Source organism: Convolutriloba macropyga, chromosome 9, assembly GCF_964194025.1.
Source record: "Convolutriloba macropyga chromosome 9, txConMacr16.3, whole genome shotgun sequence".
Classification (NCBI taxonomy): Eukaryota; Metazoa; Xenacoelomorpha; order Acoela; family Convolutidae; genus Convolutriloba; species Convolutriloba macropyga.
This window is the reverse complement of record NC_134476.1, coordinates 58421233-58446741: the sequence shown is the minus strand read 5'-3', so window position 1 is coordinate 58446741 and position 25509 is coordinate 58421233. Positions and strand designations below refer to the sequence as shown.

Here is a 25509-nt window from a genome sequence, read left to right as displayed (position 1 = left end):
CGAGCTACGTGACGTTCGTTTTTGCTTTATCGCGAGGTAAAGGGTCAAAAAGTATATCCTGGGTTTGGAAAAAACTTTTGTACAATAGTATTCAGTGACCTATTATTTGTACAGAATCTTTTTTTTCGAAAATGTTTTTCGCGCCTAAATTTCGTGCTTGCGTTAACACTAGTTACCCTTTGAAAAATTTTCCGGTTAACAAAAATGAGCTTAGATGCGTGTTTGTTTTACCGCTAATTACAGCTTCAACAAATATGTTATGAGTTACGGATAAAGTTTTAAATGTTTTTTGAGCGACCTGACCTTCGTGTCTGCTTTTTTCCAGTTAAAGTGTGAAAAGTGTCCTGGGTTACAGGAAAGGTTTTTCGTACAAGGTTTTTGAGCGACCTAACATTCGCGTTTGCTTTTTACCAGTTACAGTCTCAAAAATTATGTCATGCTTTACGGGTTGTGTTTTGTAAAATGTTTTATTGCTCTTGAACGAAGTTCATAGCAATTATTGTAAACGTGTGTGTCTTTTTTATGCAAATTTGTCGCTCGACGTTTTGCGCTTTTCTTCTAGAAAATTCTTTGACTTCTCAGGTGACTTTTTCACGCTTTCGTTCTTCATTTTTGAGTGATCTCTTTTGCTCCGAAGTAAAGCTTGTTGCTAATATAAAATCGGTTGCAGCATAGCAGAGGTAAGTGATTCGCAGCGCAGTGGTTAGTGCAGGTGGGTGTGGATCGGGAGGTCAGTGGTTAGAGTCCCGGCGGGAGAAAGGTTTTTTGCACCCATGAAAAATTGATCCAGGCTACAGCCCCTGAATTAAAATGCCTCGCCTGTTGTTCAAGAGCAGTTCTTCCGACATTTGTCGGTTTATGTTTTTTGAATGCCCTAACATTCATGTTTGCTTTATCACTAGTTACAGTTTTAAAAATAATGTCCAGTGTTACGGAAAATGTTTTTTGTAAATTTTGAGCGGCATAAAATTTGTTTACTTTATCGCTTGTTACAGTTGAAAAATCGCTGGATACAGTTTTTTGACCAACATAACCTTCATCTATGCTTTTTTTCGCTAGTTTTACTTTTTTTCCACTAGGATTGTAGAAAATGTTTGTTCGTAAAATTTTTTTGAGCGTCCTAAAATTCTTGTTTGGTTTATCGCTAGTTACAGTTTCAAAAACTAGTTGCAGTTTCAAAAAATATGTTTGATCTGTAAAATCTGGTTCTCTCAAACCCTGGCAGTTATATTAATTTCCGGTTTGGGATCGAAACTCTTGTTGTTTTCCGTAACCACCTTGGCGTCGAGATCGTGGTTGAAGAAAAAACTAATACCAAAACTTAAACTGAGTAGTTTGTTGTATAGACTGTTTTAGCATATTTTGTTACACAGGACGAGGTGAGTCGCTGAATTATGGTCTGCTTTTATTTTGGTGGCGTTACTTTCTACTTGATGTAAGATGTCTAATTGGTACTGCTAGCCACTTTTGGTGTTGCTGGGTTCTTACTCCGTAAGTCCATAAATTGCAGGCATTGCATAATTGTTGCATATCAGCATTTAGTGACCAACTTTTGTGAATTCACCGTGAGTGTAACTGTATTATGAACGTCCCAGTGCTCAAACTACAGGATTCAAGGGATTGTAGTTCATCATTCCTGCGCTGTTGTTGAGCAGCTGACGAATGTTCTATAAAGCGAATGTATGCAAATAGGTTACAATTAGTCGTTTGACTCATAGGCGAGTGAAAGCGCGTATGCGTCTTGAAATTGTTCTGTGTAATTGCTGTGTAGAGACAAGAGATGGAGCAGTATCAGTTGGAGAAGGAACGGGAGAAGGAGGAGGAGCGTCTAAGGAGGATTGAGGAAGTCAGGTGGCAGAGGGAATTAGAGCGACTACAGCTCAGGAACCTCACCAATGTTCAACTACCAGAGGCTTCTCGTCACACAAAAGCAGAAGCTATCGCACCACACCAGGTGAAGTATAGTTTATAAGGCAGCATGTTTAACGAAAGACGAAAATGTATGTTTAAGAGGCCTTTGAAGAGCAGGTTTCAGAGCTCTCGAGCTGCACGGTTAATAGGATAATAATTAACATCGCGAGATGTTGATGGCCGAGAAAGTTGCTCTCTTAAAAGGTCAATGTCCGAAACAAGGCAGATTCAAGAAGAATCATTGACCGAAATGGAAAAAGAGTCAATGACCGAAAAATGCAGATGCCAAATGGTTCATGCGCCGATAAAAAAACAGGGACGCAAGAAAAGTATGTGACCGAAATAGATGCAGAAAGAGGGCAGTGTCCAAAGAAAGTTCTGATGGAAAACGATTCTTCAAAAGCGCGGATTTTATTTTCCCTGATCATCATTAATAGCCGCCCTCATCTTCTCAGCCGACTATTATAGTGCTCCTGTTTTTTACAATTCGAAGAATTCGAATTGTATTGCAGTGCTGTCTTTTTATAGCTGCGAAGCTGTAAGCTGAGCGTAGCTATATTGCAGTGCTCTTGGTTTTTTTACGACTCGAAGAGGAGTATTGGTTTTCTCGGTCTTTCCTTTACAGGAAGTAGATTTGTTCACGCGGCATTTTGATCTAAAAGCAAAAATGAGAAAAGCTGTCTTGGTAAACAGATTTTCGCTAAGCGAGAGAAGTTTTTTGATCATGCGCTGCGTTTAGTGAATGACTTTTTGACTTTGAAAAGTAGTTTTTGCCTGAATGGCACATATAGATAACCATTTTTAGCCGTTTTTTCGTCTAAGTGGCCCAATTTTTTTGCTTTTAATTTGGTTTCTTGTAGAAAATATTTTATTCGATACTATATTGAAATGTCAACCTCGTAAATTGATGCCACAGTGTTTTGCAGAGGCTGAAAATGCGTTTGAAGTTGAAAATTGGCACATATTTCTTGATTTTTTAGTTATTTTTTGGCTTTTTTCTATTAATTTCTTCATTTTTGGATCTTTTAACCGTTTTTTGTCAAAAATCAGTTAATAGTGCGACTTCTATTTGATAATTCTTATACTCAGCGGCTCTTTCTACCTCGATGTAATTTTGTTTTACAAAATTTTACATATGCTAATCCGATCTTTGTAGTTTTTTTTCCGATTTTCGTCAGTTTTTTGTTTGTATTTTGGCTTTAATTGCTAGAAATAGTCTTTTTGTGCAACATGAGGGACTTTAATTTCGTTTCAATAAAAATTCAGTCTTTTGCTGGCTTTAAGTTTTTGAAAAAGAGTTAAAAACTTTTTCATAAATGCAGTCTTAAAAGTTTTTTGACCATTTTTTTTTGCAAAATGTTTCAATGATTCGTATTTATGAATTCTGCTTTATCCGTTTTTGTTCTCTTCAGGAGGATAGATGTTTTTATCGGATGACTAGTTATCTTTTTTGTGTCTTGAGTGCTGAACAATGAAATGTATTCGATTTTCTTGAATTTTTTCAATTTTTTGACTGTCTTTTTGTTACGGTGTTCCTTACTTATTCTTCACATTCATCCCATATTCTTCACATTCTAGTTTGTATCATTCTAGTTGTGTCTTGGCACCTAAATTTGTTTTCGGTATATTGATTTTTTCAGTTGTTGAAAATGAAAGATTTCAGCTTTTTCTTAGATTTTCGTTATTTCTTTGGTTTGCAGTTGATTTCATTCAACATAAGGCAGTACTGAGAGTTTGATAGCAAGCCTTTGCACAAATTTCCACTTATCGCTGTTTACTGCAAGTTTCTTCCGGCCTTGGTATTATTTTAAACAATTTTTTGCCTTTGAATGTTCTGCTGCTTATGTCTTTTCTATGGTCAATTTAATTTTTGAATTAGTATGAAATCATGTTGTCTAGCATATGTACAACAAGGAACAAGTGTGTGGTTTTTTGTCTTAATTTCAGCGATTAGAAATGTAAATATAGGTGTTTTCTGATTCTTAAATTTGAGCTTTCTTTTTTGAAAAGATTTAACTTAGTTTAAGATTATTATCTGCCGTTTGCTTTCGCGATCTTTTTCAGATTAGAATGAATTATTTTGGGCAATTGATAACCTTGTCAGTTTTTTGAGGCAGTCAGTTTTTTGACCACCTTATTTATTTTGGATTTTTTAACGTTACCAAACGTTTTCAATAATATAAAATTTTGCTGCATTTTTCTCTTGGGTAACAGTGGTCTAAGTATCACCAATTTTCAGAGCAGACCTGGAGAGGTAGTGAGTTAATGGTTTTCTACAAAAGGTAGTGGTTTCCGCTGCAATTGCGGTTTGGTTAGTGAAGTTTTGATGCTTCGAGTCGCTTTCGGAATTCTTCCGGCTATGTTTTTTGTTTCGTCGTCTGACGCTCTTTTTTCGTTTTACAGTTGTTCACACATTTTCATGATTTTTGAAGTCAAATTGGAGTAGTGATTTTGGTCACGCCGAAACAGGAAATGGAACGAAAAAGCGAGTGGTTTTGCGGCGTGAAATTTTTTCGCTCTTATTTAAAGTAGATTGAGAAAACGGTGTTTGAACAAAAATTCGCTTTCTCGCTATTGTTTTTTTTGTTCATATGCGGCAATTTCACTCTGATTTTTACTGTTTTTGTTTTTCGATTTTTTGGATCCGATTTTTTTCTAAGTGGTTTTTCCAATTCCCTCATAGTCCGTTAGGATAGTAGGTCTAGGTTTTTGTTTAATCAATGACAATTCTTTCAATTGTACGTCAGGACTTGTCCTGCTATGTTTTTTTTACTTCGTCGAACAAAAAAATGTTTCGCTTTACTTCATTTTCCCGCTTTTTCAACATTTTGCGTGAAATCTTTTTGACTTCTCTAGGCTAGTTTCTCTCTTCTCTCATTCGGCTAAAAGTGATGTTCAACATCAGTTGCTCAGCAAAGCAATTCAAAATGAACAGAGTCAATATATTAAATTGAAGTCAGAAATTAAAACAAGATAAACCCATAAAGCCCAATTTTAGATGACCTCTTTTTGAACGTCGTTCATATAAGTCTTAGTTACCATCTCTAATGCCTATTGGTATTGATAGTAGCCCTTGTAGCCTCTCTCTAAGAAACAGATGTGTGTTCAACTACAAAATGACATCAAAATAAATCGGACTTGAAAATGTTTTTGTACAAAAATCTTTTTTTTTTTCATTATCTTCTGTTTTTTCAATCCCAATCATGCTCTTTGGAATCAACGGCGGCTTTTTTCCGGCAATCTACTGGATATGTTTAATAGATGCAATAGTGATAGCTTAGCGGCGCTATTATTGGCCTTTACTTGATTTTGATTTCATTGACAAGATATTTGTAGCTTTTGGTAATTTACGAAGTAGGTTTTGTTGACTTATGGAAGTTTACGGTATCTTGCGCACGGTTGAAAGATTTATTGTTAATAGCCGCCTCATCTTCTCAGCCGGCTACTATAGGGCTCCTATTTTTTATTATTTCTCTCCATATTTTTAATTCGCCGAGAAAAAAATTCGTTTTACCTCATTTTGTCGCCTTTTCGACATTTTGCGTGAAATCTTTTTGACTTCTCTAGGCTAGTTTTGCTCTTCTCTCATTCTGCTCAAAAGTTCTATAGACAGCAGTTCAATTCAAAATGAACAGAGTCAGTATCAAAAAACCGAAATCTGAAATAGAAACGGGATAAACCCTCAAAGCCCAATTTTAGACGCCTGTTTCTTGAACTTTGTTTTTATCTACCATCTTTAATGCTTATTGGCATTGATACTGGCCACTGTGTTGTCTCACTACGAAAGAGGAGTATGTTGAGCTCCAAAATGACATCAAATTAGTTCGCACTTTAAAATTAATTGTACAAAAATCATTTTTTTCACTTTATTTTCTCAATTTTTTTGATTATTTTCTCTTCTTTCAATCCCAACCCTGGTTATGGGAATTAACGGCGGCTGTCTTCCGGCAATCTGCCGGTTATATTTTAATTGCTTTCTAATAAACTTTTTCAGCTTGAAGGATCGGAAGTAATGTTTTTGCTTGATGTATCGGTTTGTAAGAATGTCTGTTTATTAATTGCTGTTGAACGAAGTTCATAGCAGTTATTGTAAACGTGTGAGTCTTTTTTATGCAAAGTTTTTGCTTGACAGTTTACGACGTGATTATTACTTTAATGTGGTTTGTTGGGCTACTTTTATTTTTTTCGGTTGTCTAATTTGATGTTCTGATTTCGGTAAGGTTAGGTAAGAGATTATAATGCACGACGATTCGAGTCGTTTCCGGTATTCTACCGGCTATGTTTTTTATGCAAAATTTTCTCTTTACCGTTTTGACTTTTCAATTGACTTTTGCGCCCTTTGACTTTTTGCGTTTTGCGTGATCTAAAATTCTCTCTCAATCACAATATCAAGCAGCTGATCTCAATTGGCGGCAATTTAATAACTAAAAGTCAAATGAAAAGTTCGCCGAAACTGTTGCCATTTTTCTTTATAAATCTTAGTGGTATATGTAAACATCTACTGTGGTTATCTGAAGCCGACTATTGAATTTCTTAGTCTCGTTTAGACTGAAGCAGGCTGCAACTGTGGTTATCTGAAGCCGACTATTGAATTTCTTAGTCTCGTTTAGACTGAAGCAGGCTCCACTCCCCCCGACTGAAGCAGGCTGCAACTGATTAGAGCTCCCACTAGTCGTTCAAGAGCATTACTTTCGACGTTTAGTCAGTTATGTTATATGTCTGTTTGTATGTATGTCTGTTTGTTCTTGTGCCTGTTTGTATATATGTCTGTTTGTATGTATGTCTATTTGTATATATGTCTATTTGTATGTATGTCTGTTTGTATAGGTGTCTGTGTGTATGTATGTCTGTTTGTATGTATGTCTGTTTATATGTATGTCTGTTTGTATGTATGTCTGTTTGTATGTATGTCTGTTTGTATGTATGTCTGTTTGTATGTATGTCTGTTTGTATGTCTGTATAATTAATAGCCGCGAAGCGATAGCGGCTATTATTGGGGACATTCTTGTTTTTTTAATGACTCGAAGAGGAGTATTGAGATTCTACAGGTTTTTTTCAGCAGAAAGGAACTTTTTCCATGACTTAAATTTTGACTTCTACCCCGCCCCACCCCCAAAAAACTACCCCCCCCACGTACCTACACCCCTCACCACCACCTACCTGCCCCGACCTACCTCCCCCCCCCCACCAGCACCTACCCACACCCTTGATCTGAAAAAATTTTAACGCTTTTTATGTTATATTGGTCTACTATCTTTGTTATTTCTAGTTTTTTGACGATATTCTCGTTTTCTCCAAATTAGGATGGAGATTATTTTGCACGACGATTCGAGTCGTTTCCGGTATTCTACCGGCTATTCCGTCGTCTGCATCGTTGATTCTTACGACCTGACTTCTTGGAATTGACCTTTTCATTGACTTCACTGACTTCTACTGCTTTGCAGTTAAAATTTGTGTGCGTGAGGCCATTGCTGCTTTTAGTTCAATTGCGGGACTTACCTCAATAAAAAATTTACTTCTGAACTCACTTATGGAACTTTAAATTTTATGAACATTTACTAGTTAAAGATCAATAGTGTGCATCTAAATAGTACCATAGATATATGCCCTAATTCTTGAGTATTAGTCTTGAGTTTTTTGAGCTCGTTTAGGGCTTTTTCCTTGTAGACTGTATGCGTCATAAAATTGACAGTCCGAATCTAACCCAAAGTTTAGTGGTCTTTTAAAGGACTGGTGGTCGATCTGTCTATCTTATTTCTTTAGATGTTTCAATTCATGGAAGGGCAAAAGCGTCTATCGCGGCTATTTTCCGGCAATTGGCCGGCTATGTTATCTGTTTGTATGTATGTCTGTTTGTATGTATGTCTGTTTGTATTAATGGCTGTTTGTATGTGTGTCTGTTTGTGGGTGGGTCTGTTTGTAGGTGGGTCTGTTCGTATGTATGTCTGTTTGTAGGTGGGTCTGTTTGTATGTATGTCTGTTTGTATGTCTGTTTGTATATATGTCTTATGTCTGTTTGTATGTATGTATGTATGTCTGTATGTATGTCTGTATGTATGTGTGTCTGTTTGTTTTATGTCTTAGAAAAGTATATATGTCTGTTTGTAGGTATGTCTGTTTAGATGTATGTCTTGTCTGTTTGTTTGTAGGTCTGTTTGTATGTCTGTCTGTTTATATATGGCTGTTTGTATGTATATCGGTTCGTAGGTGTGTCTGTTTGTATGTATGTCTGTTTGTATGTATGTCTATTTGTGTGTATGTCTGTTTGTATATATGTCTGTTTGTATATATGTCTGTTTGTATATATGTCTGTTTGTATGTGTGTCTGTTTGTATGTATGTCTGTTTGTATGTATGTCTGTTTGTATGTATGTCTGTTTGTATGTATGTCTGTTTGTATGTCTGTCTAATTAATAGCCGCGAAGCGATAGCGGCTATTATTGGGGACATTCTGGTTTTTTAGACTCGAAGAGGAGTGTTGAGATTCTACAGGTTTTTTTTTAGCAGAAAGCAACTTTGTCGATGACTTGAATTTTGACTTCTTTCTATTCGAGCTTTAACCTCCGTTTTTGATTTTTGACTTCTGTTTTCGAAAATTGGACTTTAACAATAGCTTAGTTTGTGATGTATAGCAATTGGTAACAGTCTGTAATTCAAGGTGAAGAGGTCAATTTGAGAAAGTTTGATCCCATTTAACTACCTACCCCGCCCCACCCCCCTAGAAAACTACCCCCCACGTACCTAACCCCCCCCCCCACGTACCTCCCCACAACCCAACGTACCTCCCCTCACCTCCCCCTCAAGCCAACGTACCTACCCCCTTCCCCAACCCAACGTGCCTACTACCTACCCCCCCCCCCCCTTGGTACCTACCTACCCCCCCCCCCCCTCGCAACGTATCTACCCCCCCTCGCCTACCTACACTCTCACCACCACCTACCTGCCCGCACCTACCCCCCTCTCCCCACCAGCACCTACCCACACCCTTGAACTGAAAAAATTTTAACGCTTTTTATGTTATATTGGTCTACTATTTTTGTTATTTCTAGTTTTTTGTCGATATTCTGATTTTCTCCAAATTAGGGTAGAGATTATTTTGCACGACGATTCGAGTCGCTTCCGGTATTCTACCGGCTAATTCGTCGTCTCCATCGTTGATTCTTACGACCTGACTTCTTGGAATTGACCTTTTCATTGACTTCTACTGCTTTGCAGTTAAAGTTTGTGTGCGTGAGGCCATTTCTGCTTTTAGGTCAATTGCGGGACTTACCTCAAAAAAAAATGACTTCTGAAATCACTTATGGAACTTTAAATTTTATGAACATTTACTAGTTAAAGATCAATAGTGTGCATCTAAATAGTACGAAAGATATATGCCCTAATTCTTGAGTATTAGTCTTGAAATTTTGAGCTCGTTTAGGGCTTTTTCCTTGTAGACTGTATGCGTCATAAAATTGACAGTCCGATTCTAACCCAAAGTTTAGTGGTCTTTTAAAGGACTGGTGGTCGATCTGTCTATCTTATTTCTTTAGATATTTCAATTCATGGAAGGGCACAAGCGTCTATCGCGGCTATTTTCCGGCAATTGGCCGGCTATGTTATCTGTTTGTATGTATGTCTGTTTGTATTAATGGCTGTTTGTATGTATGTCTGTTTGTAGGTGGCTCTGATTGTATGTATGTCTGTTAGTTTGTATGTCTGTTTGTATATATGTCTTATGTCTGTTTCTATGTATGTATGTATGTCTGTTTGTATGTATGTATGTCTGTATGTATGTATGTCTGTATGTATGTCTGTTTGTTTTTATGTCTTAGTATAGTATATATGTCTGTTTGTAGGTATGTCTGTTCAGATGTATGTCTTGTCTGTTTATATATGGCTGTTTGTATGTATGTCTGTTCGTAGGTGTGTCTGTATGTATGTCTGTATGTATGTCTATTTGTATGTATGTCTGTTTGTATATATGTCTGTTGGTATATATGTCTGTTTGTATGTATGTCTGTTTGTTGGTGTCTGTGTGTATGTATGTCTGTTTGTATGTATGTCTGTTTATATGTATGTCTGTTTGTAGGTGTCTGTGTGTATGTATGTCTGTTTGTATGTATTTCTGTTTGTATGTATGTCTGTTTATATGTATGTCTGTTTGTATGTTTGTCTGTTTGTATGTATGTCTACTTGCATATATGCCTATTTGTATGTATGTCTATTTGTATGTATGTCTGCTTGTATGTATGTCTATTTGTATGTATGTCTGCTTGTAAGTATGTCTTTTTGTATGTATGTCTGTTTGTATGTATGTCTATTTGTATATTTGTCTATTTGTATGTATGTCTTTTTGTATATATGTCTGTTTGTATGTATGTCTGTTTGTAGGTGTCTGTGTGTATGTAAGTCTGTTTGTATGTATGTCTGTTTATGTGTATGTCTGTTTGTATGTATGTCTGTTTGTATGTATGTCTGTTTGTATGTATGTCTGTTTGTATGTATGTCTGTTTGTATGTATGTCTGTTTGTATATCTGTCTAATTAATAGCCACGAAGCGATAGCGGCTATTATTGGTGACAATCTGGTTTTTTACGACTCGAAGAGGAGTATTGAGATTCTACAGGTTTTTTTTTTTAGCAGAAAGCAATTTTGTCCATGACTTGAATTTTGACTTCTTTCTATTCGAGCTTTAACCTCCGCTTTGATTGTTGACTTCTGTTTTCGAACATTGGACTTTAACAATAGCTTAGTTTGTGATGTATAGCAATTGGTAACAGTCTGTAATTCAAGGTGAAGAGGTCAATTTGAGAAAGTTTGATCCCATATAACTACTTACCCCGCCCCACCCCCCAAAAAAACTACCCCCCACGTACCTAACCCCCCCCCCCCCCACGTACCTCCCCCCAACCCAACGTACATCCCTCACCCCCCTCAACACAACGTACCTAACCTCCCCCCCACCAACTCAACGTGCCTACCACCTACCCCCCCCCTTCGTACCTACCTACCTACCCCCCCCCCCCTCGCAACGTATCTACCCCCCCACCTACCTACACCCCTCACCACCACCTACCTGCCCCCACCTACCCCCCTCCCCCCACCAGCACCTACCCACACCCTTGAACTGAAAAAATTTTAACGCTTTTTATATTATATTGGTCTACTATTTTTGTTATTTCTAGTTTTTTGTCGATATTCTGATTTTCTCCAAATTAGGGTAGAGTTTATTTTGCACGACGATTCGAGTTGTTACCGGTATTCTACCGGCTAATTCGTCGTCTCCATCGTTGATTCTTACGACCTTACTTCTTGGAATTGACTTTTCATTGACTTCACTGACTTCTACTGCTTTGCAGTTAAAATTTGTGTGCGTGAGGCCATTTCTGCTAATAGGTCAATTGCGGGACTTACCTCAATAAAAAAATGACTTCTGAAATCACTTATGGAACTTTTACTTTTATGAACATTTACTAGTTAAAGATCAAGTGTGCATCTAAATAGTACCAAAAATATATGCCCTATTTCTTGAGTATTAGTCTTGAAATTTTGAGCTCGTTTAGGGCTTTTTCCTTGTAGACTGTATGCGTCATAAAATTGACAGTCCGAATCTAACCCAAAATTTAGTGGTCTTTTAATGGACTGGTGCTCGATCGGTCTATCTTATTTCTTTAGTTGTTTCAATTCATGGAGGGGCACAAGCGTCTATCGCGGCTATTTTCCGGCAATTGGCCGGCTATGTTATCTGTTTGTATGTATGTCTGTTTGTATGTATGTCTGTTTGTATTAATGGCTGTTTGTATGTGTGTCTGTTTGTAGGTGGGTCTGTTTGTATGTATGTCTGTTTGTATGTCTGTTTGTATATATGTTTTATGTCTGTTTCTATGTATGTATGTATGTCTGTTTGTATGTATGTATGTATGTATGTCTGTATGTACGTGTGTCTGTTTGTTTGTATGTCTTAGTTTAGTGTATATGTCTGTTTGTAGGTATGTCTGTTTAGATGTATGTCTTTGCTGTTTATATATGGCTGTTTGTATGTATGTCTGTTCGTAGGTGTGTCTGTTTGTATATATGTCTGTTTGTATATATGTCTGTTTGTATATATGTCTGTTTGTATGTATGTCTGTTTGTAGGTGTCTGTGTGTATGTATGTCTGTTTGTATATGTGTCTGTTTGTTTGTATGTCTGTTTGTATTTATGTCTGCTTGTAGGTGTCTGTGTGTATGTATGTCTGTTTGTATGTATGTCTGTTTGTATTTATGTCTGTTTATATGTATGTCTGTTTTTTGTATGTCTATTTGCATGTATGCCTATTTGTATGTGTGTCTGTTTGTATGTATGTCTGCTTGTATGTATGTCTTTTTGTATGTATGTCTGTTTTAATGTATGTCTGTTTGTATGTGTGTTTGTTTGCATGTCTGTTTGTATATATGTCTGTGTGTATGTATGTCTGTTTTTATGTCTGTCTTTTACTAAGAGTTTTTCTAGTCTTACAGTGGTGAGAATCATTATTGTCAATAGGATGTAGAATTAAAAGATGAGGATATCTGTAAGATTGCCTAAAGCCACTTTTTGAGTGGAATTATTGATTTATAAAGCAAGTTCGAAGTTAGTGATAGCAAAAAGAAACGTACAGAATTGGAAATAGCTTGGTCGGAAGAATTTTGGTAGTGAAACGCTTTTGGTTATCGCTGAACCTCTAAGAATAATTCTTGAACTCTAGTTTGCATGAAATCTGAACTCATGGTGCGCCAAACAATCTTATGCTCCCTGGAAAAAAAACAGCGTTTTTTCCCCGCAAACCAAACCTCCATTTTTCCCTTTACGAGAAATATGATAGCTGAACACGTCTTTTATACTCTGGAGGAAGACATAAAACTTTTTAATAGAAGCATTTTTCTTGTTAAATCACTCGCTCAATAAATCGCTCGCTTATTGATTCGAACTGGACGTTGATTTAAACTTTTTTGATTCAAACTTTTTTCGTTTGGCTATCGAAGTAATAACAATTGTGCAAATCGGTCAAGAAAAAGTTGTAGGAATTTTGTGATTCTTTATCAATGTTGTGTTTATAATGTTACAAAAAGGCATTGCTGTCTAAGGGCAAAGAAACGTAAACAAGATGAGTAGCGTTCAATTACGCGTATGAAAATAGCAAGCATCAATGAATTAAGTAATAATGATTAATAGCCGCCCTCATCATCTCAGCCGGCTATTATAGCGCTCCTATTTTTTTTTTACTTCGTCGAATAAAAAAATGTTTCGCTTTACCTCATTTTGCCGCCTTTTCAACATTTTGCGTGAAATCTTTTTGACTTCTCTAGGCTAGTTTCTCTCTTCTCTCATTCTGGTAAAAGTGATTTTGAACATCAGCTGCTCAGCAAAGCAATTCAAAATGAACAGAGTTAGTACAAAATTGGATGTCAGAAATAGAAACGGGATAAACCCATAAAGCCCAATTTTAGATGCCCGCTATTTGAACGTCGTTCCTATAAGTCTTATTTACCATCTCTAATGCTTATTGTTATTGATAGTAGCCCCTGTAGCCTCTCTCTAAGAAACAGAAGTATGTTCAACTACGAAATGCCATCAAAATAAATCGGACTTAAAAAAATGTTTTTGTACAAAAATCTTTTTTTTTCAATATCTTCTGTTATTTCAATCCCAATCATGCTTATTGGAATCAACGGCGGCTATTTTCCGGCAATCTGCCGGGTATGTTTTTGCTGAATCTTGAATTAACCTAACTCTGGTAACATTTAGCAAACATCTAAATGATATATGGTACAAGTCTTGACCAACCTTGCACGCCCACTACTGCTCTTATACGTTTTGTCAAAATATTCTGAACGATATGATACGTTACTTATCGCTGATAAAAACTGATAAATTCGAGTACCTTTGCGCACAAAAACCATCGAAACGCCCAAGCGGAGCAGTTGGTTCTCAGTGAGAGAAAATTGCATTCGTTTATTGATTTCTGCATGAAAGAACACAGTTGCCTAGATGCAGTAGGTGAAACTGTATAGTAAACCGATATCGTTGGTTGCGAGGATAATAAATTTCCGGCCAGATACAGAGCTGCTGTGGCAGAATTTGTGAGTTCTTTGGTTTAGGAAGTCAATTGATTGAGTATTGGATACTAGTGGATAAATTGATTGAACTGGTTTGACTTAGTGTAAACCATTTTTATTTTCGCTAGGAAATTTTTGGGTGGTTGGTATTACTCATTTTTTGCGTTTCTGTCTATAACCTTAGCAGTTACTGGTATAACTTTTGTTCATTGTTAAATCATATATCCAAATATTTTTTAAGCTGTCGAGAGAGCAATATTAGGGACAAAACATTACACTCGCAATAAGTAGACGAACCACAAAACACCTTTTTGGAGTGTCGATAAAGTTTTGGGCACTAGAAGTCAGTCGGCAGCTAGAAGCTTTCTAACGGCAAATACAATACTCTACAGACACTTACTAATTAGAGGTGCTCTTTGGATTTTCAAATTTGAGGACTGTTTTTCGCTGATGCAGATTTGTTTAGACTATCAACCCTTCTCGTCCACCCTTGCCTTCAGTTGAGTCCACGCAGTATGACACGACAGACCCCAACTTGACACATGTAGACGACAACCAACCGAATGAGAACGCGAACGCAGTTCAGCACTCGCCGTACGATAAACACAATGTCTCAAGTTCGCCCAGTAATTCTCAGGCAAAGCTAGATGGATCATTCAATAACAGTGATGCCTCAAGTTTGGGTAATAAAGCAAAGCCTCCTTTACCACCAAAACCGAAAGCATCAGGACAGGGTTCAAGCAACAGTGGAGAAAGTACTACTGAGAACAGCCCCGAAGCCCAAAGAAGTCCCAAATTACCCGACAGGAATCCGCGAGGAACAGGAAGTTCCACAGCTAAGGCTGGAAATCAAGGTAGCGCTAAAATTTTAATCTTATGGATGAACATCATTGATATCAAGTTGAGGTTTCTGTTATTGGCCCACTGTCTTGGTTACATTGTTCTTGGAAATAATGAAGTTTTTAGCTGTACTTGAATTTATTTAACATGTATTTTATATGTAGTGTATATCCGTTGATTTCATAACGTTGGTTGCAAAAGGATGTTTTCAGAAGTTTTTGTTTAATAGCCGCCCTCATCTTCTCAGCCGGCTATTATAGCGCTCCTATTTTTTTTTTACTTCGTCGAATAAAAAAATGTTTCGCTTTACCTCATATTGCCGCCTTTTCAACATTTTGCGTGAAATCTTTTTGACTTCTCTAGGCTAGTTTCTCTCTTCTCTCATTCTGCTAAAAGTGAATTTGAACATCAGTTGCTCAGCAAAGCAATTCAAAATGAACAGAGTCAGTATAAAAAATTGAAGTCAGAAATAGAAACGGGATAAACCCATAAAGCCCAATTTTAGATGCCCGCTATTTGAACGTCGTTCCTATAAGTATTAGTTACTTCTCTCTAATGCTTATTGTTATTGATAGTAGCCCCTGTAGCCTCTCTCTAAGAAACAGAAGTATGTTGAACTACGAAATGCCATCAAAATAAATCGGACTTAAAAAAATGTTTTTATACAAAAATCTTTTTTTTCAATATCTTCTGTTATTTCAATCCCAATCATGCTTATTGGAATCAACGGCGGCTATTTTCCGGCAATCTGCCGGGTATGTTTTTGTAGTGCTTCGTGTTCTTTTAAATGTAATACGGAAATTTTCGTGTTTGAATAGGCGCTTCTGGACCCTCTGGTCTGAGGGATTTCTGGCAACAACAGCAGCAGAGGAATGAGAATAAGAGGGGAACAATTCCTGCCAACTCCACCTCGTATGACAAAAGCCTCACTCCTGAAGAGAGAATGAGACTATACAGACAACAGCTGCAGTTCAACTGAAAATTATTCCAGAATATCGTATTTCGTGCTTTGGTTTTAAGCAAACTCTTATTCGGAGCAGTGTTATGAGTGGCCGATAACTTTCGTAATAGCTGTCGTATACTTTTGGGGCGTATAGATTAGTTAAGTTCCCTCATCTGCAGATTCCAATCCCAACGAGTCGCTTTCATCTCTGACTGTAATCCCAAAACTCATCAAACGCTAGCTTTTTAGGACGAAAACTGAGAAACTGAAACAACGAACGCTTTGTAAATAACAACAACTCGCTCAATTTTTTCCATTCTTTGAAAATCTGCCATGCCGTCAACGTATTCAATGAAGTCGACCAATTATGTTGATTAGGTATGATCTTTTAGAGTCTTTCAACCCTATTTAATGTTGATGTCTCTTGTCTTGTGCTATTGAAGTGAGTCTCTTCATCTGACAGTTGCGGTCTTCCTTGAACAAATGGAAAAGTTTTCATTGTCATTCGGAAATTTTGATGATACACTTTGTAATTGGAATATTCATCATTTAATGTGTTAATTAATAGCCGCCCTCATCTTCTCAGCCGGCTATTATAGCGCTCCTATTTTTACAATTCAAAGAATTTTTACAATTCAAAGAATTTGAATTGTATTGGGGCGCTGTCTTTTTTTACGACTCGAAGAGGAGTATTGGAGAAGTCCTTTTTTTTAAATCAATTTTATTGGAGTGATTTTTAAAGCGGGAAATGAAACGCGTGAAAAAATTTGGAGTGGTTTTTGTGCTGAACAAAATTGAAGAGTGGAGCGAAAAGAGAGTGGTTTTTGTTCATACCGCTGTTTTTGAGAAAGCGATAAATTGATGTGTGAAAAAATTTTCTCTAAGCGAGCGAAATTTTTTGTTCACATGCGGCTTTTTAAAACCGTTTTTTTTTGTTATTTTTTTGGTTTAGAGGTCTGATTATGATATTGTGTGATGCTTAGGGTTGTTTTAATAGTGGTTCGCAAGTTTTTGGTCATTAATAAGATTTTTATACCATTTTGCTGGTTTTTCAGCTATTTTGCTGAATTTTAGGCGAATTTTAGCAATTTTTTGCGTTTTGTTTTGTTATAATGCTTTGTAATGGCTTTGAATAGACGCATGTTAGCAACTGAGTTTTTAGATACCAAGTGATTACATTCTCTTAGGTTTGAAACGATTTTTTTGTTTAGAAAAATGACAATAAACTGAAAAATTTTGAATTATTTTTCTTAATTTTTTGCTTTTTTTCGTTTTTTTTCTAAACATAGAAAAATTATTCAGCCTATTTGACTTTCCTATTGTTTTCGAAGTCTTCCAGTACTAATTCGCTCCAATTAACGTTTTTTGGGTCTATGTGCTCCCGTGAAATTAAAAAAAAAGCTCAATTTTTTCTATGATTTTTTTATCACTTTTTTTTTAAATGCCCTTCGTGTTCTTCAATTTTTTATAGCATTTGGGGATGCCTATAGTCCAAATTAGTTGTCCTTGATGCGTGTTGATGATTTTGATTTCAATTTGAATCATTTTGTTAAAGATAATTGAGTAACTTTTATGCAGAGTTCCGCAAATTTTTGTGTTTTTTTTTGGAATTTTTGCTGAGTTCTTCTGATTGTCTGCTTTTTGCTAGTTTTTAGTGGTCTAGCTTTTGATAGGAGCTTTTCTAGAGGTTTTTTGAAATATATTTAGTGCACTTTTCAATGACAAATGTCACTAACTTTTCTTAAACCTTAACTTTATTTCTATTTTTTTCGTTCTTCGTTTTTACTCATAAATAAACAATGATTTGGATTGATGGACACTTGACCAGATGTAGTATTAAAAGTTTTTTGAAATAATGATTTGATTTCAGCATAATGGTATTTGATTCATTATTTGTGATTCATTATTCATTTGTGGCCAATTTTTTTGTTTTTTTTTTACAGAAAATATTTTTGGTTTTGTTTTTCATTTCCTTTCTTTTACCTTCGTTTATTCTACTTGAAATTTTTGTTTGGCTTTTGTCTCAAATAGCAGTGATTCAACAAAATTAAACTAAACCTATTTCACGGGTTTTCGCCAAAAGTTGTTTTTAATCTTGCAACTCAATGTAAAATTTTTATCACGTGCTTTATCGTCTTTTCTGGTCAGTTATTTTTTCAGTGTTCTTTTTCTTTTTTTTTTGTTTAAAAGTGACAAGTGTTATTCAGTAGGATAAGCATTATGTTAGTTATTGTGGTGAATCAGTAGAATAAGTTTTATGTTTGTTAGGGGCGTTCGTTTTTTCCTTCGAGTCGTTTCCGGAATTCTTCCGGCTATGTTTTTTTTTAAGATCTGTTCACACATTTTCATGATTTTTGAAGTCAAATTGGAGTAGTGATTTTGGTCACGCCGAAACAGGAAATGGAGCGAAAAAGCGAGTGGTTTTGCGGCGTGATTTTTTTTCGCTCTAATTTTAAAATAGAGTGAGCAAACGGTGTTTGAATAAAAATTCGGTTTCTCGGTAGTGGTTTTTTGCTCACATGCCACAATTTCACTCTGATTTTTTACTGTTTTTTCGATTTTTTGGATCGGCTTTTTTCTTAATGGTTTTCCCAATCCATTCACAGCTCATTTTAGGCCTAATTTTTTTTTGTTTGGATTAAATTTTGATTTCTCGCTAGTGGTTTTTTGTTCACATGCGGCAATTTCACTCTGATTTTTACTGTTTTTTCGATTTTTTGGATCGGATTTTTTTCTAAATGGTTTTCCTAATCCTTTCACAGCTCATTCAGGGCCTAGATTTTTGTTTGAATTAAAATTTTCATTCTCGCTAGTGGTTTTTGTTCACATGCGGAATTTTGACATTGATTTTCTGTTTTTTTTCTGGTTTTTATCTGATTTTTTATAAAATGGTTTTCTCAGTTCACTCATAGTCCATTCTAGATCTAGTTTTTCTGTTTAGTCAATGAGAATTCTTTGAATTGTACGACAGGACTTGTCCTGCTATGTTTTTTTACTTCGTCGAATAAAAAAATGTTTCGCTTTACCTCATTTTGCCGCTTTTTCAACATTTTGCGTGATATCTTTTTGACTTCTCTAGGCTAGTTTCTCTCTTCTCTCATTCTGCTAAAAGTGATTTTGAACATCAGTTGCTCAGCAAAGCAATTCAAAATGAACAGAGTCAGTATAAAATATTGAAGTCAGAAGTAGAAAGGGGATAAACCCATAAAGCCCAGTTTTAGATGCCCGCTATTTCGTTCCTATACGTCGTTCCTATAAGTCTTAGTTACCATCTCTAATGCTTATTGGTATTGATAGTAGCCCCTGTAGCCTCTCTCTAAGAAACAGAAGTACGTTATGTTTAACTACGAAATACCATCAAAATAAATCGGACTTAAAAAGTTTATTTGTACAAAAATCTTTTTTTTTTCAATATCTTCTATTCGTTCAATCCCAATCATGCTTATTGGAATCAACGGCGGCTGTTTTCCGGCAATCTGCCGGGTATGTTTTGTTGATAATAGTGTGTTGATAAGTAGCCGCCGTCAGCCTATCAACTGCTATTATTTAGGCGCTCTCTTTTTTATACAATTCAGAATATTTGAATTGCATTGGTGTGCTGTCGTTGGTGCGATCTATTTTTTAATCGGCGACTTCTTTTCGCGGGATGCAAAATCAAATACCGCTCGTGAAAACAACGTTTAGGTCAAGCTGCTGAAAAAAATTCTAAAGCAGGGCGAAAAAGAAAGTTGTTTTGTTCAAGCAGTATATTAAGAGAGCGAGAAAAGTGAGTTTGAAAAAATTTTCGCTAAGCGAGCGATTTTTATCACGTGTGGATTTTTCAAACCGATTTTTAGTTTCAGCCAGGGGTGTTTTTTTTAATCTATTAGGCTAGTATTTCAGACTTTCAAGTATTCTTTTTAACTCTTTGATTATTATAGATTGTGAGTTGATATTCGTTATCATTCGTGAGTTAATATTGAAGAAATTGATGGTGTAATTTTAATCAAATTTTGGCTCATCTTAGTCTGTTTTTTGCATACTTCTTCTGATTTTGAGTTTTCTGTGGGAGTTTTTGTGTTTGCTAGGAAACCGACAGATATTTATTAGGTGTTGTTGCTAAGAGGTGACAATTCAATGAATAGTGTGTACAGTTCATAGAATATAACAAATCAACCGATTTGTAATTTTATGTTTTTTTGTTTTCAACTGTTGAGTTGGATGTCGCTTAGAAGGCCACTGACTGAGCGGAAAAAGATATTAATCGGTTAACGCCGAGTAAATTGGTGGGAAGCAGTCGTGCAAAAATTTTTTTTCTCGGTTTTCTCCGTGTGTACTGTTTTGCAGTTTTTTCCAATTGCTATTTGTTTTATTAAAAGTTGTTTTTTGCAAAGTGAATGCCATATCTTCGAAGTTGCAACTTGTTCATTTTTAGTCTCAGCTTACTGGTTCATTTTTTGCCTGTTTCAAAATAACCATAAATGAGTGGAGGCACGTTTTCGTTGATCAATAGTTGGCTGGGGTCTTGGTGAATATCTACTTCCAGTCGGTTCCGGAGTCTTCCAGCTGTCTTTTTAAATCTGTGCACCCTTTTTCATGATTTTTGAAGTCAAATTTGAAGTGATGATTTTAGTCACGCTGATACACGAAGTGGAGCGAAAAGGCCAGTGGTTTTTGGGCGTGAATTTTTCTTGCTCTAATTTTGAACAAAAATTGAAACTAAAATTTGCTCTATTTCTAGTGGTTTTTTGTTTAGAGGCGGCATTTTGACCCTAATTTTTAATAGCCGCCCTCATCTTCTCAAGCGGCTGTTTTAGCGCTCCTATTTTTTTATTCGTCGAACTTTTTTTTCGCTTTACCATTTTGCCGTTTTTTTTTGACATTTTGCGTGAAATTTTTTCTGACTTCTCTAGGCTAGTTTTCCTCTTCTCTCGTTCTTCTAAAAGTGATTTTGAACATCAGTTGCTCAGGAAACAATTTAAAATGAGAAGAGTTAGTATTAAAAAAATCAAAGTCAGAAATAGAAACGGGATAAACCCATAAAGCCCATTTTTAGATGCCCGGTACTTGAACTTTGTTCTCATAAGTTTAAGTTACTACCTATAATGCTTACTGGCATTGATACTAGACCCTGTAGCCTCTCACTGAGAGACAGGAGTATGTTCAACTACGAAATGGCATCAAAATAAATCGCACTTAAAAAATAATTTTGTACGGAAATCAATTTTTTTCATTACTTTCTTTTCTTTCAATCCCAATAGAGTTATGGGAATCAACGGCGGCTGTTTTCCTGCAAGCTGCCGGGTATTTTTTATTGTTCTTTTTGTGTTTTTGTCTGTTTTTTTAGTAGTTTTCCCAATCCATTCTTAGTGAATTCTAGGTCTTGTTTTGTTTAGTGAATAAAAATACTTGAATTGTGTCCTCATTTGTTCTGCTAAGTTTTTTACAATTCAAAGAATTTGAATTGTATTGGGGCGTTGTCTTTTGTTTAAGATCTGTTCACACATTTTCATGATTTTGAAGTCAAATCGGAGTAGTGATTTGGTCACGCCGAAACAGGAAATGGAGCGAAAAAGCGAGTGGTTTTGCGGCGTTAATTTTTTTGCTCTAATTTTAAAGTAGAATGAGAAAACGGTGTTTGAACAAAAATTCGCTTTCACGCTAGTGATTTGATGTTCACATGCGGCGGTTTCAGGTTTTTCCGTTTTTTCAATTTTTTGGTTCGGATTTTTTTGTAAATGGTTTTCCCAATTCATAGTTCATTCTAGGACTAGTTTGTTAGAATCAAATTGCCATTTCTCGCTAGTGGTTTTTTGTTCCCGCTAGAGGCGTTTTGACATTGATTTTCTGTTTTTTTTTATCTGATTTTCTTTAGAAATGGTTATTCCAATTCTCTCATAGTCCGTATTCCGTTTTTTAGTCAATGAAAATTCTTTGAATTGTTTGTCAGGACTTGTCCTGCTATGTTTTTTTTCTTTCGGTTTAACTTTTGGTCACGTTTTTCGTTTTACATTAGGCAGGATTTTCACTTTCGACTCATGACTTACGTCACTCGATGTTTCAACTGAATTGATTTTAAATTCTTTTACTCTTTAAGTTAAGCAATGCCGTGAATACGGTCAATGTCAAAAGAGCAAAATCGAAAGAAACGAGATAAACCAATGAAACCCGGTCATTAAGTCATGGTGCATTATGTTGTCAAAGTTCATGAGAGGCATTGCTAGCCGGCATTAGTATTAAGCTCGTTCGATTTCAGTATACAAGCTGATTTATATATAGTTTTTAAATCTAAAAAACTGGGCAACTAATTAGAACATTTCTTTGAACTTAGAAAGAAATTCTTTTAATTTCTATCTCATGCTTTTTCTGTTTCAATTCCGATGCGCGTCAAGAGTGGTACCAAGGCGGCTAGTTTCGGAAATTTGCCGACTATAGCTATGGACTTTTACTGATAGTGTAGATTTTGTCTTCATTGGTGACAGAAGATGTCTCCCCGACCTTGCCATTCACTATTTCTGCTTTTGACTATGATACTTCTAAAATTAACTGATAGATGACTTTTGGTAGAAAATTTTCAACATGTAGAATTTCATAAGCCCTTGAGCAGAAACAGCAATGATGCAATTCGGAAATTGAGTAAATAATGCTGTTTGTAAACAATATCATTTTTGTTTCACTGAAGATATAGGTCTTGTTATTTAGGAAGATATTGTTTACTGAAGATATTGTTTTATATAGGTCTTGTTTTGTTAAGTGAATAAAATTTCTTTGAATTTTGTCAGCATTTGTTCTGCTAAGTTTTTTACAATTCAAAGAATTCGAATTGTTTTGGGGCGCTGTCTTTTGTTTAAGATCTGTTCACATATTTTCTTGATTTTGAAGTCGAATTGGAGTAGTGATTTTGGTCACGCTGAATCAGGAAATGGATACTTTTTAGTCACGCTGATACACGAAGTGGAGCGAAAAGGCCAGTTGGTTTTTGGGCGTGAATTTTTCTTGCTCTAATTTTGAACAAAAATTGAAACTAAAATTTGCTCTATCGCTAGTGGTTTTTTGTTTAGAGGCGGCATTTTGACCCTAATTTTTAATAGCCGCCCTCATCTTCTCAAGCGGCTATTTTAGCGCTCCTATTTTTTTACTTCGTCGAACTTTTTTTTCGCTTTACCATTTTGCCGCTTTTTTGACATTTTGCGTGAAATTTTTTTCTGACTTCTCTAGGCTAGTTTCCCCCTTCTCTCGTTCTTCTAAAAGTGATTTTGAACATCAGTTGCTCAGCAAAGCAATTCAAAATGAAGAGAGTCAGTATAAAAAATTGAAGTCAGAAATAGAAACGGGATAAACCCATAAAGCCCATTTTTAGATGCCCGGTACTTGAACTTTGTTCTCATATGTTTTAGTTACTATCTATAATGCTTACTGGCATTGATACTAGACCCTGTAGCCTCTCACCGAGAGACAGGAGTATGTTCAACTACGAAATGGCATCAAAATAAATTGCACTTAAAAAATAATTTTTACGGAAATCAATTTTTTTCATTGTTTTCTTTTCTTTCAATCCCAATAGAATTATGGGAATCAACGGCGGCTATTTTCCGGCAATCCGCCGGGTATTTTTTACTGTTCTGTTTGTATTTTGTCAGATTTTTTTAAATAGTTTTCCCAATCCATTCTTAGTGAATCAACGGCGGCTGTTTTCCTGCAAGCTGCCGGGTATTTTTTATTGTTCTTTTTGTGTTTTTGTCTGTTTTTTTAGTAGTTTTCCCAATCCATTCTTAGTGAATTCTAGGTCTTGTTTTGTTTAGTGAATAAAAATACTTGAATTGTGTCCTCATTTGTTCTGCTAAGTTTTTTCACAATTCAAAGAATTTGAATTGTATTGGGGCGTTGTCTTTTGTTTAAGATCTGTTCACACATTTTCATGATTTTGAAGTCAAATCGGAGTAGTGATTTGGTCACGCCGAAACAGGAAATGGAGCGAAAAAGCGAGTGGTTTTGCGGCGTTAATTTTTTTGCTCTAATTTTAAAGTAGAATGAGAAAACGGTGTTTGAACAAAAATTCGCTTTCACGCTAGTGATTTGATGTTCACATGCGGCGGTTTCAGGTTTTTCCGTTTTTTCAATTTTTTGGTTCGGATTTTTTTGTAAATGGTTTTCCCAATTCATAGTTCATTCTAGGACTAGTTTCTGTTAGAATCAAATTGCCATTTCTCGCTAGTGGTTTTTTGTTCCCGCTAGAGGCGTTTTGACATTGATTTTCTGTTTTTTTTATCTGATTTTCTTTAGAAATGGTTATTCCAATTCTCTCATAGTCCGTATTCCGTTTTTTAGTCAATGAAAATTCTTTGAATTGTTTGTCAGGACTTGTCCTGCTATGTTTTTTTTCTTTCGGTTTAACTTTTGGTCACGTTTTTCGTTTTACATAAGGCAGGATTTTCACTTTCGACTCATGACTTACGTCACTCGATGTTTCAACTGAATTGATTTTAAATTCTTTTACTCTTTAAGTTAAGCAATGCCGTGAATACGGTCAATGTCAAAAGAGCAAAATCGAAAGAAACGAGATAAACCAATGAAACCCGGTCATTAAGTCATGGTGCATTATGTTGTCAAAGTTCATGAGAGGCATTGCTAGCCGGCATTAGTATTAAGCTCGTTCGATTTCAGTATACAAGCTGATTTATATATAGTTTTTAAATCTAAAAAACTGGGCAACTAATTAGAACATTTCTTTGAACTTAGAAAGAAATTCTTTTAATTTCTATCTCATGCTTTTTCTGTTTCAATTCCGATGCGCGTCAAGAGTGGTACCAAGGCGGCTAGTTTCGGAAATTTGCCGACTATAGCTATGGACTTTTACTGATAGTGTAGATTTTGTCTTCATTGGTGACAGAAGATGTCTCCCCGACCTTGCCATTCACTATTTCTGCTTTTGACTATGATACTTCTAAAATTAACTGATAGATGACTTTTGGTAGAAAATTTCAACATGTAGAATTTCATAAGCCCTTGAGCAGAAACAGCAATGATGCACTTCGGAAATTGAGTAAATAATGCTGTTTGTAAACAATATCATTTTTGTTTCACTGAAGATATAGGTCTTGTTATTTAGGAAGATATTGTTTACTGAAGATATTGTTTTATATAGGTCTTGTTTTGTTAAGTGAATAAAATTTCTTTGAATTTTGTCAGCATTTGTTCTGCTAAGTTTTTTAAAATTCAAAGAATTCGAATTGTTTTGGGGCGCTGTCTTTTGTTTAAGATCTGTTCACATATTTTCTTGATTTTGAAGTCGAATTGGAGTAGTGATTTTGGTCACGCTGAATCAGGAAATGGATACTTTTTAGTCACGCTGATACACGAAGTGGAGCGAAAAGGCCAGTTGGTTTTTGGGCGTGAATTTTTCTTGCTCTAATTTTGAACAAAAATTGAAACTAAAATTTGCTCTATCGCTAGTGGTTTTTTGTTTAGAGGCGGCATTTTGACCCTAATTTTTAATAGCCGCCCTCATCTTCTCAAGCGGCTATTTTAGCGCTCCTATTTTTTTTACTTCGTCGAACTTTTTTTTCGCTTTACCATTTTGCCGCTTTTTTGACATTTTGCGTGAAATTTTTTTCTGACTTCTCTAGGCTAGTTTCCCTCTTCTCTCGTTCTTCTAAAAGTGATTTTGAACGTCAGTTGCTCAGCAAAGCAATTCAAAATGAAGAGAGTCAGTATAAAAAATTGAAGTCAGAAATAGAAACGGGATAAACCCATAAAGCCCATTTTTAGATGCCCGGTA

The 25509-nt window shown here is 35.8% G+C and overlaps 1 protein-coding gene across 4 annotated transcripts in view; it reads left to right on the top strand.

Moving 5' to 3' along the window:
- Positions 1-25509, top strand: part of LOC142345890 (uncharacterized) — a 268945-nt gene that overhangs the window by 221384 nt on the left and 22052 nt on the right. For 3 of the 4 annotated variants that reach the window (XR_012759361.1, XR_012759362.1, XR_012759360.1), the window contains exons 17-19: positions 1772-1954; positions 14436-14823; positions 15628-16130. Coding sequence is in view for 1 of the 4 variants with exons in the window: in XM_075398324.1 (XP_075254439.1) it covers positions 1772-1954; positions 14436-14823; positions 15628-15788 (732 nt within the window). In the remaining 3 variants the exon portion in view is untranslated. Of the gene's footprint in view, positions 1-1771; positions 1955-14435; positions 14824-15627; positions 16330-25509 lie in introns of those variants that run through there. The other variant, XM_075398324.1, reaches the window with a different exon arrangement.